This window comes from Malaclemys terrapin, chromosome 2 (assembly GCF_027887155.1).
Source record: "Malaclemys terrapin pileata isolate rMalTer1 chromosome 2, rMalTer1.hap1, whole genome shotgun sequence".
Classification (NCBI taxonomy): Eukaryota; Metazoa; Chordata; order Testudines; family Emydidae; genus Malaclemys; species Malaclemys terrapin.
Genome location: NC_071506.1, coordinates 117,813,695 through 117,829,251, shown reverse-complemented (window position 1 = coordinate 117,829,251; position 15,557 = coordinate 117,813,695). Strand labels below are relative to the sequence as shown.

General features: G+C 44.4%; 2 protein-coding genes across 5 annotated transcripts in view; both read left to right on the top strand.

Moving 5' to 3' along the window:
- PRPF4B (pre-mRNA processing factor 4B) overlaps nucleotides 1-15,557 on the top strand; it is a 51,929-nt gene that overhangs the window by 4,047 nt on the left and 32,325 nt on the right. For all 4 annotated transcript variants that reach the window (XM_054017091.1, XM_054017090.1, XM_054017093.1 and 1 more), the window contains exon 2: nucleotides 13,873-15,069. In XM_054017091.1, the coding sequence (XP_053873066.1) occupies nucleotides 13,873-15,069 (1,197 nt within the window). The remainder of the gene's footprint in view (nucleotides 1-13,872; nucleotides 15,070-15,557) is intronic.
- On the top strand, nucleotides 4,201-6,902 carry LOC128831043 (zinc finger protein with KRAB and SCAN domains 2-like). Its single transcript, XM_054017094.1, has 2 exons — nucleotides 4,201-5,250; nucleotides 5,977-6,902. The coding sequence occupies exons 1-2, from the start codon at nucleotides 4,940-4,942 to the stop codon at nucleotides 6,050-6,052; spliced, it is 387 nt and encodes a 128-aa protein (XP_053873069.1). The 5' UTR covers nucleotides 4,201-4,939; the 3' UTR covers nucleotides 6,053-6,902.

The following is a 15,557-nucleotide window of genomic DNA, read 5'->3' as shown; positions in this document are numbered from 1 at the left end:
ATTAAAAGGTTGACAAATGGTACAAATGTCAATTCATATAAGGTTCCTGGGGTAGAGTGGAGATAGAGACTGACAGAAAAGTTCTGTGTTGGGAGTAGAACTTACTAGAACAGGGGTGGGCAAACTATGGCCCGCGGGCCGGATTCAGCCCCTCAGGGCTTTGGATCCGACCCACAGAATTGCCACCCCTGTGATGCTGCGGGCCTCATGCCACTCCCAGAAGCAGCCGGCACCACGTCCCTGGGGCCCCTGGGGGAGGGGGAGCAGAGGGCTCCACGCGCTGCCCTGAAGCTCCCATTGACCACGGTTCCCTGTCCCCAGCCAATGGGAGCTTCAGGTGTGGAAACCACAAGTGAAGGCAGCGCGTGGAGTCCTCTCCCCAGCCCCCAACCCCAGGCGCCGCAGGGACGTGGTGCCAGCTGCTTCCGGGAGCGGCACGGGGCCAGGGCAGGCAGGGAGCCTGCCTTAGCGGCGCGGCACCACTGCCACCCCAGAGCCACTCCAGGTAAGCAGTGCCTGGCCGGAGCCCGCACCCCGAAACCCTCCTGCACCCCTGCCCTGAGCCCCCCTGCTGCACCCCTCGTGCACCCCAACCCCCTGTCCTGAGCCCCCTGCCACATCCCGCAACCTTCCTGCACCCCAACCACCTGCCCTGAGCCCCCTGCCCCACTCCACACCCCTCCTAACCTGAGCGCCCTCCTGCACCCCAACCCCCTGCCCTGAGCCCCCTTGTACACCCCGCACTCCTCCTCTGCCCCAACCCCTTGCCCTGAGCCCCTTCCTGCACACACCATCCCATTCCACACCCCGCACTCCCTCCTGCACCCCTGTCTCAACCCTACGTTCGTGGCCCTGCATGCAATTTCCCCACCCAGATGTGACCCTTGGGCCAAAAAGTTTGCCCGCCCCTGGACTAGAACATATTTGTAGCTAAAATTTGCAAGGCTTTGTCAACACTACAGCCTATGCTGGCAGGGATGTGAATATTCCACCCCCGTGAGTGACACAAGTTACGCCAATATAAGTGCTCATGTGCACAGCCTTATGTCGGTGGGAGAGCTTCTCCCACCAACATAGCTTATGCCACTTGCAGAGGTGGTTTTTATTTATGCCGATGGGAGAGCTCTCTCCCATAGGCATAGAACATCTTCACCACACACAATGCAGCTGTACCGGTACACCTGTGCCACTGCAGCACTATACGTATAGACATGGCCTTAAATTCATGTGGATTGTGCGTTAGAATGAATGGAAAATATAAACCCACTGGATATACTTGAGCCTGTTAGTTTGGTGGTTTCTGCTAAGTGGTTAATGCTGACCTTTAATTCTCATTCGTGGCTTCCTGGTGATCACTGTTGAGATGAATGTAGTGGTTGACAGTTCTCGGAGTTTAATTCCCTGCCTATTGAAGTTAATGGAAGGGCTTCCATTGATTTGGATAGTCTCTGAATTAGACCCTAAGAGCTGTTGTTTCAGGCTATGTCTATACTGTGCACCTTACAATGGCGTGGCTGTGCCGCTGCAGCCACACCATTGTAAGGTGCGCAGGGTAGCCGCTCTTTGTCATTGGGAGAGAGCTCTCTTGGAGACAAAATAAAACCACCTCAAATGAGGGGTAGTAGCTTCGTCGCTGGGAGAGAGTCTCTGCCGGATAAGCGCTGTCCACACTAGTGCTTTTCGCCATTAAAACTTTTGTTGTTCAGGGGTGGGTGTTTTTTTCACACCCTAAGTGGCAAAAGTTTAAATGACGAGAGTGCAGTGTGAACATAGCCTTAGTCTGTCTGCAGATTTGGACAGAACCTACATAGGGATTAAATATTGCTTTATTTCAGTGAAGCATATCTACATTAGGGTTTGTTCTGGTGTAACTATTTAATGAAATTACAGTGGTGCATTTGTGAAAACTTTTCTGATATAGACAAATCTCTGATAGTCAGAAGGGCTAGAAAATTATAAACAAAAACTTAATTTTATAGAGAGCATTTTGTGCATACCAGAAGTTACAGGGGAAGATCTGCATGCATAGAAATTCGCGTGCATGGAAATATTAAAAGAATAACCTATGTATAGTTTGAGTAATCAGTGATGGAGAAGGAGGGAGAAAAAGACAGGTAATGTAACAACTGTGACAAATAAATAAAGTAAATATACACTAAGGAGTGGGAGGAAATGTTTAAGGTAGTACAGAGAACTGCAACAAAGAGTAATAGGATGAAAATAAACAAAGGAACTCTTAACATGAATGTCAGGAAAATCTTTCTCATGATGAAATCTATTAGTCTGGAGTAATCTTCCAAAGGGATTAGTAGAAAGTCCACTGTTCATTTAAAAAAGAACTGGAAAAGAAGTTTCTGAAATACCCTCTCTCTCCATGAGAGATACCAATACTTACATCGTACTCATCCACAGATATTTTTAAACTTTATTTTATAAAAGTTCGTCGCCTTTTTGAGTCCAAATGTGAACTATGTGAAATAAAAGATCAGTCTTCCAAATTGGAAATACTTGGCTGATTCAGTTTACATACTCTTATATACAAAGAAATGCTTCTGATAATTTAATACAAGCAGCAGTCAATTTTATGGCAGTCTTATAAATCAGGAGTGCATAAAGGAAAATAGCAATCAGATCCCTATCTACAGTAGAGTGAAGAAAACTGATATACTTTCCTTTCCGACCCAGTTCTTGCATTACTTTTGTATGCAAAGTAATGAAAGCTTGTAACTAGGATTGTCAAATGATTAAAAAAATTAATCGCGATTAATCGCAGTTTTAATTGCACCGTTAAACAATAATAGACTACTATTTATTTAAATATTTTTGGATGTTTTCTACATTTTCAAATATATTTAATTCTGTTACAACAGAGAATACAAAATGTACAATGCTCAGTATACTATTTTTATTACAAATATTTGCACTGTAAAAAAGATAAACTAGAATAGTATTTCTCAGTTCTCATACAAGTACTGTAGTGCAATCTCTTTATCGTAAAAGTGCAATTTACAAATGTAGAACTTTGTTTTATTTGAGTGCAGTTATATAAAAAAAGTCAAACTTTAGAGCCTATAAGTCCACTCAGTCCTACTACTTGTTCAGCCAATCACTAAGATAAACAGTATTTACATTTATGGGTGATAACGCTGCCCACTTCTTAGTTACAATGTCACCGGAAAGTGAGAACAGGCATTTGCATGGCACTTTTGAAGCTGGCGTTGCAAGGTATTTACATGCCAGGGGGGAGGGATAGCTCAGTGGTTTGACCATTGGCCTGCTAAACCCAAGGTTGTGAGTTCAATCCTTGAGGAGGCTATTTAGGGAACTGGGGTAAAAATCTGTCTGTGGATTAGTCCTGCTTTGAGCAGGGGGTTGGACTAGATGACCTCCTGAGGTCCCTTCCAACCCTGATATTCTATGATTCTATGATATGCTAAACATTCATATGCGCCTTCATGGTTTGACCTCCATTCCAGAGGACATGTGTCTCTGCTGATAATAGGTTCTGCTTCATAACTATCCAAAGCAGAGTGCACTGATGCACGTTCATTTTCATCATCTGAGTTTAGATGCCACCAACAGAAGGTTGATTTTCTTTTTTGGTAGTTCGGGTTCTGTAGTTTCTGCATTGGAGTGTTGCTCTTTTAAGGCTTCTGACAGCATGTTCCACACCTTGTCCCTCTCAGATTTTTGAAGGTACTTCAGATTCTTAAACCTTGGCTCGAGTGCTGTAGCTATCTTTAGAATCTCACATTGGTACCTTTGCATTTTGTCAAATCTGCAATGAAAGTGTTCGTAAATCAAACAACATATTCTGGGTCGTCATCCGAGATTGCCATAACACAAAATATATGGCAGAATGTGGTAGAACCACAGAGCAGGAGACCTACAATTCTTCCCCAAGGAGTTCGGTCACAAATGTAATTAATGTGTTGTATTTTTAACAAGTGTCATCAGTATGGAAGAATGTCCTCTGGAATGGTGGCTGAAGCATGAAGGGGCATATGAATGTTGAGTGTCGTCGGCAATCCCTCGAGGTCAAGGATGTTCTCTTTCACAGCTTTTATTTTTCATGGGTCCTTTGGTGACTGCGAAGTCCGATTCTTGAGCCACAGGCTCGTTGGCAGACATTACAGGTGGTGTTGGAAGACAGGGTTGGGCCACCATTGCTGCATGACTGCTGTCTTTCCTTTCTTTTCTGGTGTTTTTCTGTGACCAGGGCAAGGCAATTTTCCTCAAAAGTGAATGTTCCCTCTCTGACAAGTCTTTGCCAGTTATCCCTATCCTGGGCTGCTGTCTCCCAGTGTGTGGTGTCAATGCCACACTTCTTGATGTTATCTTGAAGGTGTCTTTAAAGCGTTCCTTTTGGCCTCCCTGTTTCCTTTCTCCTTTGGGCATGGCAACACTTGCGAGTTACAGCACATTAAAGCAGCCCAGTGTGCTCTAACTCACGACGCATCCACACTGGCAAGGCACGTAGAGCACTCTGACTTCGCGGCTAGAGCGCTCTTGGTACTCCACCTCAGCGAGTGGAATAACGTTTGATGCACCCCCGCTGGAGTGCCGCGGCGCCAGTGTGGATGCCCTGGTCTGTTAATGCGATCTGATCAGCCTCCAGAAGTGTCCCACAATGTCTGTCCTAGCCACTCTGGTCATCACTTTGAACCTATACTGCCCTACCCTCAGGTGCCAAACCATCAGACCCGCCCTTTAAATTCTCTGGGAATTCTGAAAATCCCCTTCCTGTTTGCCCATCCAGGCGTGGAGTACTCTCAGCGAATCTTTCCAGGTGACAGTGCCTCCATGTGCCAGGCAATCCCCAGTATGGAGCAATGGCGAGGTGCTGGACCTCATCAGTTTTTGGGGGGAGGAAGCTGTCTAGTCACAGCTGTGCTCCAGCCATAGGAATTCTGATACCTTCGGGCAGATATCAAGGGACATGATAGAAAGGGGCCATGACCGGGACTCACTGCAGTGCAGGATTAAAGTGAAGGAGCTGCAGAATGCCTACCGCAAAGCCCGCGAGGTAAACTGCTGCTCCAGTGCTGCCCCTGCGACCTGCCGTTTCTACAAAGAGCTGGACGCGATACTTGGGGGCGACTCCACCTCCGCTCTGAGTACCACCATGGACACTTCAGAGCCCAGTTCAACAAGGCAGGAGGAGGAGGAGCAAAGCGGGAGTGAGGGTGCTGAGGCGGAGGAAGACACCCCGGAATCCCTAGATGCATGCAGCCAGGAGCTGTTCTCAAGGTAACCAGTTGCGGCGGTTGGTGCTTGGGAAAGAACAAACACCAGAGGAGGTTCCTGGTAAGCGGCTTTTATTTTGGGAAGGAAGTTATTCAGTGCGGGCTCTTGGGGAGAGGAGGGTTGGGCTGCATGCATGCCTAGATGCAGAATGGGGTATTGATGTACTCTCTCACATCGCAGTAATCGGCCTCAGTGATCTCTTCAAAGGTCTCAGCCAAACCTTGGGCAATGCGCTTGCGCAGGTTTCTTGGGAGAGTCACTGTGGTCCTTGTCCCAGTCAGGCTAACATATCCGCGCCACTGTGCCATGAGGGGCAGGAGGATCATTGCTGCACACAAGCAAGCTGCATATGGGCCACGGCGGAAGCTGCATTGTAGTAGAAGACCCTTCTTTGCTTCCCAGGTTACCCTCAGCAGCGAGATATCTTCCAGGACAAACTCCTGTGGAAAATATGAGGACAGTGTTCAGTATAGGGGCCCCCTGCAGCTGTTGGCTCTCCCCAAGGCACAGAAACCCAGATGACAGTACAGCCATGAAACAATCAGTTCCCCTTGACCCTGTGCTTACTCACCATTTTGGGGCTCCCGTGGGTTGTGCGCTCTTGCTTTGGGACGGGCATATTATGCTATTGTGTAGACTGTGCTTGCCCTCCTTAAGTCTGGGGCAATCATTGCTCTGACTGGTGTAAACAATGCTGCCTCTGTTAAGTGTTGCATTTTGCTTTTATAGATGCAGCTTTGAGATCTCAGCCGTCCATGTTATCACCGGCCAAGAGACTGCAAAGAATCAGGAAGAGGCTACGTAGAAGCAAAGAAGACATGCTGCATGAAGTAATGCAGCAGTCACTTAACACAAATCTAAAAGCACAGGAGTGGAGGGAGAGTGAAAGGAGGATCTGCCAGCAGAATGTGGATCGCCGGCACAAAAGCTCGGAGCTCCGGCAGCAAAGCACGGATTGGCTGATAAGCATCATGGAGCACCAAGTGGACTCGATCCAGGCGCTTGTAGCCATGCAAGCGGAGCACTACTGCCCCCCCCCCCCCCCCCCCCGCAGCCCTTGTCCCAAAACTTTTGTCCCCTGTGCTCCCATGTCACCTCCAACCCACTTCCCCCAACATCCGGGTTCTTACCGCTACCGGCTGCCTCCAACACCTGTATCTTCACCATCCAGCCCTGAAAACTATGACCCTTACCCACTGCACTCAACCCCCATCACAATGCAGTATAGCCATCCTGAAGTGCGGCACTCATTGCGCAGCACTCCAGGCAGGAAGGCTGAGTGTAATAACAGGACATACGCAAATCTGTGATTGTACCGTTCCCCACCCCACCCCCTTGCCCTTTCTGTTTCCCAAGCGGTTGTGTTTCTTTTCAATAAATGGATTTTTTGGCTTTGAAAACATTCTTTATTATTGCATAAAGTAAAAGATACCTTAGCCCAGGAAACCAACAGGCACTGCAAGTCAGCATCGCAAACACAGATCCTACTAACATTGGAACCACTGCACTTCACTCCCATGCAGGGCACCAAACATTACTGGTGGCTTTCAGCCTCAGATTGCTCCCTCAAGGCATCCCTAATCCTTGCAGCCCCATGCTGGGCCCCTCTAATAGCCTTGCTCTCTGGCTCTTCAAATTCAGCCTCCAAGTGTTGAACCTCCGAGGTCCATGTGTGAATGAAGCTTTCACCCTTCCCTTCACAAATGTTATGGAGGGTACAGCACGCGGATATAACCGCGGGGATGCTGTCATTGGCCAGGTCCAGCTTCCCATACAGAGAGTGTCAGCGGCCCTTTAAACGGCTAAAAGCACATTCCACAGTCACTCTGCACTGGTTCACCCTGTTGAACTGCTCCTTGCTGCTGTCAAGGCTCTCTGTAGGGTTTCATGAGCCACGGCATTAAAGGGTAAGCAGGGTCTCCAAGGATCACAATGGGCATTTCGACTTCACCTACCGTGATCTTCTGGTCTGGGAAAAAAGTCTCGGCTTGCAGCTTCCTGAACAGGCCAGTGTTCCGAAAGACGCTTGCGTCATGTACCTTTCTGGGCCAGCCTACGTTAATGTCAATGAAACACCCACGGTGATCCACAAGCGCCTGGAGAACCATAGAGAAATACCCCTTCCGATTAACGTACTCAGAGGCTAGGTGGGCTGGTGCCAGAATTGGAATATGCATCCCATCTATCACCCCTCCGCAGTTAGGGAAACCCATTTGTGCAAAGCCAGCCACAATGTCATGCACGTTACCCAGTGTCACAGTTCTTCTGAGCAGGATGCGATTAATGGCACTGCAAACTTGCATCAACACAATTCCAACAGTTGACTTTCCCACTCCAAACTGATTAGCGATGGATCGGTAGCTGTCTGGAGTTGCCAGCTTCCAGATTGCAGTAGCCACCCGCTTCTCCACTGGCAGGGCAGCTCTCAATCTCGTGTCTTTGCACTGCAGGGTGGGGGTGAGCTCATCACACAGTCCCATGAAAGTGGCTTTTCTCATCTGAAAGTTCTGCAGCCACTGCTTGTCATCCCAGACTTGCATGACGATGTGATCCCACCACTTAGTGCTTGTTTCCCAAGCCCAAAAGCGGTGTTCCACAGTGATGAGCATGTCCGTGAATGCCACAAGCGATCTCGTGTCTTATGCATTACTCGAGTCAATGTCATCTTCGGAGTCCTCACTGTCAGTTTGGATCTTAAGGAGTAACTCAACTGCCAAATGTGATGTGCTGGCGAGACTCGTCAGCATATTCCTCAGCAGTTTGGGCTACATTCCCGCAGACCGAAAGGGAAGACGGAGCACGCAGCACAAAAAACGTTGAAAGATGGCGCCAAATGTGGACGGAAGCAGAGGGATTGCTGGGATGCGAACCAATGCATCACGAGGCGTTGGGACAGGACTCAGAATGCCCTGTGCTCCCTGCCCCCTTCCCACAAGCCTCAGCGCCAGAATGGGAAGAGGTGCTCTGTGGGATAGCTGCCTATATTGCACCGCTCCCAGTGCAGTTGCAAATGCCGCAAATGTGGCCACACCGTGTCAGTGTGGACAGACTGCAGCGCTTTACCTACTGCACGCTCCGAAGGCTGGTTTAACTCAAAGCACTCTACATCTGCAAGTGTAGCCATGCCCTTTGGTGAGTTGGGTGTACAACAGTTGTTTTGGTAAGCATACATCAGGCATGCGCACACAGTGCCTGCTCCACCTCAGCTGGTGCTGGATAATCAGGGCCTCAACACTGAAGATGTTGTCCTCTGTGAGGACACTGACTTTAGTGCGATGATCCTCCCACTTTAATATTGAAGATCTTCTGAAGAAAGTGCTGTTGCTGGCGTTCCAGGTTTTTCAAGTGTTTTCTGTAAGTCACCCAAGTCTCACAGCCATAGAGCAGAGTTGGGGTTACCACTGCTTTATAAACAGCCCTTGATTGCTTCTCTGAATGTTTAGCATATCTGGCATGTAAATACCTTATAACGCTGACTACAAAAGTGTTATGCGAATGCTTGTTCTAACTTTCAGGCAACATTGTAAATAAGAAGTGGGCTGCATTATTTCCTGTAAGTGTAAACAAACTTGTTTGCCTTAGTGATTGGCTGAACAAGTAGGACTGAGTGGACCTGTAGGCTCTAAAGCAGCGTGTCTCAAATGCGGCCACCAGGGGTTTTTCCTGTGGTCACAACAGCCTCTTGTGCAGAGATGAATGAGGGAGGGGGCAAAGCCGCCCAAGGTAAGCACCGCCTAGAGCCCTCACCCCCCCCTATGCCCCAGCCCTAAGCCCCCTTCCACACCCAAACTCCTGCTGCTTCGGGAGGTGGGTATGGTGATCAGAGACTGCCCCAGCAGCGGCTGGTGTGCCGGGCTGCCTGAAATGCCCAGGCAGCACCCAGGCCAGGTGCACCGGCTGCTGCAAAAGTCACTGAGGTCATGGAATCTGTGACCTCCGTCACAAACTCACAGCCTTAATCATACCATATAGTTCTTGCCTCCTCTCTGAACCTCTTGAACAGCAGTGTCTGATTTGGATTGCAGCTTCTTCTATTCAAATTCTAATTTGCCACTAGGAATTTTAAAAAGTTGTAAACTAGATTTTTTTTCTTTTTGGTATCTATTAAGGCAGATGCAGTGTAAAATTTGTTTCTCTTGTTACAACCAATTCCTCCACTTCCTCCGACATAATTTGTTGCTGTCACAAATTATAATCATGTGGAAGAAGCTGATAAGAAATAGAGAGCTGCTCATTTACATACAAATACTTGGATAATCAGTGGTAATGGGAAAGAATATATAGAGAAAATATGTGATTGAGGTGTGGCTGTAGTCAGATGTTGACATAAAAGTAGCATGTTTTTAACTCTGCTGATGTGCTCACTTGTAGCTATATTGGCTGTTTAGTTCTCAAAGTAATAACTGTTACTGACTAAAATTGTTACTGCTTTTTATCATTTTTCTCCTGTTAGAATTAAAGAACCAATACAACTATTGGAAAGTGATCTGTACTCTTCCATCACATGTATTAAAATAATTGTTTAACTAAGTTTTAGCTCTTGGTAAGGGGAACAGTAGTGGGTTTTATACCAGGGCTATCTTTGGACCTCCGTTCTCTTCTAGCTGTAGAAATATAAAAAGTGCTTTGTGTTTTTCGAGCATCCTCAAAAGCCTCTTGTCTGCTAAAATGAGTGGTGGTGGAGAGAGACTTCTGTTGTTCTACACTTCTCCCAACCTTTACTTTTTGGGTTTTCCTCCCCAGTGAATAACTCCAGGATTTGCCTCTGATGCTGTCCCCAGGATTCTGAATATCAGACATGAAATAGTTCTGTTAATTTCACTCCACCTTCACTTGGCAAAACTAATAGCAGCAGCAGAGGCACTGGAGAAGTCTGTCTTCAAACTCAGGAGGATGACACTACATTGGTTTGCACTTAGTTCCTATTTGTGTTTGTCTAAGCTTTGGCTAACACATTTTAAAATCCTAGTTTACGCAGGGCAAATTGTGTGATTCCCTAAGTCAAACACCTATACCACAACTTGTTTAAAATAGGATTTGCTTTGTTTACACTAAAGTTTAAGTGTGTTAGCTAACATATTTTTTTTAAAACACCTTTTATCCTCATCTAGACAAGGTCTTGGTGGAAGGTTATCTTTGCCAGTCATAAGGTCTAAAAACTTCTTTTTAAATAGAAGTTTAGATTCTGCAGAATGGGATAATGTAGGTTCCTTCCCTTGCTAAGACAAGTGGGTATGTGGATTTTTAAGGTCTGCTTTTATTTATTGCAGTCTAAAATATACTACTGCCTAAGTCTAATATGCAGTTTAAAAACAACTACAGAATAGCAGTGCTAGCTTGGGTATGTTTAAATAGCCTGGCTAGAAAATAGGATATATATTGCTTCAGAATGACTCACTGGTGGCAAATACTAGTCTTATTTATTGTTAGGGCATGTATTTATGTAAATTGCAAAATTAATAAATGTAGTAATTAAAATGTTACATTTGCACAGTTAAAGATAGGAAATGTAAATCTTAAGTTACCCAACAATTATTTTAACTTTCACAGTGTGCATAATACAGTTTCCTGGTTAAATGTGTATCTTACTGTATATGTAATAAAACATATACAATATAATGATATATGCAGTATGGCAGGGTTACTGTTTCTTTTTTAATCTTTTCTGTTTTCTGACTTTAAAATTTGAACAATGTAACCTTAATGTTGCATTAGTGATTATTGGGGGATAGGGTTGCAATTAATAAATAATATTTAAAAAACATGAATGAACCCATTTCAGCTTCTAAATAGAATAAAACGAGGGGAAAACTGTCTTCCAGAGTTTTATCAGACTCAGGACGTGCAGAGTATAAAATTGAGTGAGGTTATGTAAGAAGCTTGTGGGAAAGCAGTTATAAGAACTATAACTGTATCATAATACAATGTGTAGTAATATTCAAAATTTGCCATATTGACACAATTGTAAAAAATTGAAGCAATGTTGACAGGATGGTGGCAGTTATTAGAAGGTTCAAGTTTACAAGTTTCATGACATGGTCAAGCCAGACATGAGAACAACTAGCATCACAAATGTAACAAAAGTCAATTTGAGTCTGGCATCTCTTCTAATGACGGCTGCAACAGATATGACTATTCTGGGGAAAGATCTTTCTTGAAGAGGGCTGCAGTAGAGGCTTAGGACTTGTCTACACAGGGAAATTTACCTGCATAACTATAATTTATTGAATTTTATGGTAAATGCCACACTTCCCCCCCAAATCAATATAATTAACCTGGTATAATTCTACTGGTAAATTTCCCAGTGTAGGCATGTCCGTAGTTATTTCTAATTCTGTGGGTTGAATCTTGCCTGATGAGCTTATCTCTTTAACACTATTAAGGATATTACATACATTCCTTTTTGTTGTTTGGAGTCCAGAAAAATTGCAACTCATTTTGTTCATCCAAAATTCTATATTCCTCATTGTGAGAGTAAGGTAAGAAGAAAATTTTAAGTCTGTGTATAGCTGAGGGTATGAGCAGGACAGGGCCTCCCTTCCTCCACTCCCACCCTCACCCCGTAGGGAGCTGTTAATTTTTGTTTTAATTGATGTGATTGCCAGGAAAAAAATTTGCCTACTTTCAGTCAAGAGTGACTGTTTATTTAAAATAATCATATAGTATTTTGTGCAGTCCAGCTTTAAGTGCCCAAAGATTTCACCCTTTCCTTGGGAGACAGATAAGCTGATTCATGTGGCTTGCTGTCAGGAAGGTTTTTCTGATACTCATTCTAAATTGTCCTTTTCTTAATTTATCCTGGTCCTTATACTCCTACCACCTGACAGAAAAGCCTTTGCTTCCATAGTATTTACATCCTTTATATGCCAAACTATGTGTATACTTAGGAAGAAAGAGCAGCACTGCTAAATAAGTCAATCCATATAGGATAGTGCAAGAATGGCTTAATCGGGTGCTTTGTGCAGTCCTTTGAAACAAAAATATTCACATTATGTATTTTATCATTTGAAAATAATATACATGCTTTTAAAAGGTTTAGCCTTGAATATACATGTGGGTGGGATAGTAAGTAAGATACCCTTGGGGGAATTCTGCACCAAAAATTAAAAATTCTGCATATTTTATTTGTCAAAATAACACAATATAATCATGCCAATTTCAATTATTTTGGTAAATTATTTCAAAATACCTGTCAGCAAGTATGTCTGTAATGGTACAGACAACAAAAAAGATTCAGGAAATGTTTTTTGGCAAATAAATTTTTTACTAGGCATATTAATACTGAACTTTGGATAGTCATTTAAATTACAATACAGAAACATATTTCCTGCACCCCTCAGAAGCAGTGCAAAGTCAGGTTTCATCGAGGGGCTGAGTGAGAGGGAGGTAATTGCTGGGAAGGAGCCTGGGAGTGAACCTGGAGAGTTGTTTGGTTATAGGCGGGAGAAGTATGGACAGGGGTTTTTTTTGGTGGGGGAGGGATTCTCGGGGACCCTCATCCATGCTGACCCCTAGACTCTCCCATTCAGTCAGGCACATATGACCCTGACCCCGTGTGTCCCTGCACCCCTACTCTCTGTTCAGCCAGGCATATCTGCACATGTCCCCATGTGTCTCTGCACCCTCCCTCAGCCAGGCATAACTGCCCCTGTCTCTGTGTGTCCCTGTTCCCCCCCCCCCACACACACACACACACACACTCAGCCAGGCATAGTTCCACTAACCCTGCCATGCCCCCCGTCCTCACATGGCCCTGCACCTCCACTCCCATTCAGCCCCTGGCTCAATATTGTTACCTCACTAGCTCCTGTGCTCCCTCCCGGTCTGTCCACCCCCCTCCCCCCATGCTTCTGAACCCCCGTCTGTGTGATTTTCTCCACCCAGCAGCCTTGTGTGCCCTGCTCTGTCCGTGCCCCCATATCCCATGCCTCCTTACTTGGCCCCACAGGCAAGGCCCTTTGAGGAAGGCAGCCTCTGCTCCCTCCCTCTTCGTGGCTGGCTGCTCTGGCCCATGAGCCAGCTGCCCGCTCTTCAGCGCCACATCAGTCCCTGGTGAGCGAAAGGTGTAATTGCAGCTTCCCTTCACCTCCCCGTCAGAATCAATTATTCTGCAGGGGAGGGAAATAATCTCTGGGGGGACATAAATTCTGCACTTGTGCAGTGGTGCAGAATTCCCTCAGTAGTAGTAAGAGCTTAATAAAGATAAGCTTAAGGTGGTGCATAAAAATACTTAGCATTACATATCTGTGCTGCAAACATATGGGTACTATAAACATTAAGCTTGAAAACAGACATAATTTGGTATTATAAACGTATGATATATATCTGTTAATATACTTGCTGGATCTCCCATCATCAGTACCATTTGGACATCAAAATAACCTGCATGGGCGGGAGGTTTACTTGCCATTACAACTTGGTTATATGATGCACCCAAGTATGATTCCATAGACAGAAAATAACTTCTCGGTATCCTGAAATTTGAGTGTAATCTAGATTTCTTGATTTTTGGAAAGTTTTTACAAGTCTCATGTAAATGAAATTATGTCAAGATGATAAAAGTAAGAGAACATAGTAAGTAGAAGTATTTGATATTTGCTGATGTACGTTTTAATGTATTTGCAGAATTGAAGATGCTGATATTTCTGAGAGAAGTGTCAATGAAGAAAATGGTGAAATATCAGAAGGAGAACAACCTCAGAATAAGCACAGCCGACACAAAAAAAAGAAACACAAACACCGAAGTAAACACAAGAAACACAAACATTCTTCAGAAGAAGACAAGGACAAAAAACATAAACACAGGCACAAACATAAGAAACATAAACGGAAAGAGGTTGTTGATGCCTCCGACAAAGAAGATGGACCAGCAAAAAGAACTAAAATTGATTTCTTAGCTCCTCTAGAAGATTTGGAGAAACAAAGAGCATTATTAAAAGCTGAACTTGAGAATGAGTTAATGGAAGGAAAAGTTCAATCTGGGATGGGGTTAATATTACAAGGTTATGAGTCAGGTTCGGAAGAAGAGGGAGAAATCAATGAAAAGGTGCGAAATGGCAATAGGTCTTCAACTAAATCATCAAACACTAAGGGGAAACTAGAGCTTGTGGACAATAAAACAAGTTCTAAAAAAGCAAGTAAGAATGAATCAAAAGAACGGACTAGGCACAGATCTGATAAAAAGAAAAGCAAGATAGGAATTGACGGAGTGAAAGAGAAAACAACTAGAAGCAAATCAAAAGAGAGGAGAAAATCAAAAAGCCCATCTAAAAGAACTAAATCTCAAGATCAAACAAGGAAATCAAAGTCTCCGACCCTTAAAAGGCGGTCTCAAGAGAAAAATAGAAAGTCTAAGTCTCCTCCGGAGGATAAGAATAAAGCAGATGATAAGAGTAAAGCAAGAGATCGCAGAAGGTCTCCAGTTGTAAATGAAAGCAAAAGTCGAGATCGTGGCAAAAAATCCAAATCTCCAATAGAACTAAGAAGCAAATCCAAAGACAGAAGGTCACGATCAAAAGACAGGAAATCAAGGAGATCGGAGACTGACAAAGAGAAGAAGCAAATTAAATCTCCTTCAAAAGATGCTTCTTCAGGAAAAGAAAACAGGTCTCCTAGTAGAAGACCTGGCCGCAGCCCTAAAGGAAGAAGCCTATCTCCAAAACGTGATAAATTACGAAGAAGCAGATCTCCTCTTCTTAATGATCGCAGATCAAAACAGAGTAAATCACCCTCTCGAACTCAGTCTCCTGGTAGAAGAGCAAAGAGCAGATCAGCAGAAAGGAAACGAAGAGAACCAGAAAGGAGGCGTCTTTCTTCTCCCAGGTAACTTTAAAATATTAAGAAACACCAAAGATGCTCAAGTAAGTGCAAAATTCAGAAGGCTTCAGAATTTTGTACTATCATCTTAAAGTACAGCTTTATAGAAAAGAAGCTGAGAAAATGGCATTATGAGATTGCATATTTATTGTCTTCATGTGTGTGTTCAGTTCACAAATAGATGTATTTTCTAACTTCTAGTCATTCAAACCTAACCTGGGTTCTGAGAGTCATGCTTTTTGTGGCTCATTCATCATCCCTAATAATCAATATTCTGTAGCTCAAATTCTGTTCTGTCAGTTGGGCATAGTATTTTGCCCTGTATTTAGAAAGTAGTTAACAATCTTGTGGAGTGTGTACAAGCTTAAATAAAATCCAGTTCATCCTTCTATAGCAGAGTTGGGTCTGTAATGCTGACAAGAACATTTTAGTAGTAAAATCAGCATATATGACTGAATACACACCTCAGACTAAGAAGATGCCATTTTTAGTCA

What these genes read in the sequence shown, in the direction of transcription:
- LOC128831043 (XM_054017094.1), top strand. Translation starts at nt 4,940, where the DNA reads ATGATAGAAAGGGGCCATGACCGGGACTCACTGCAGTGCAGGATTAAA. An exon ending in AGCCAGGAGCTGTTCTCAAG is followed by an intron (nt 5,251 to 5,976) that starts GTAACCAGTTGC and finishes TTGCTTTTATAG; the next exon opens with ATGCAGCTTTGAGATCTCAG.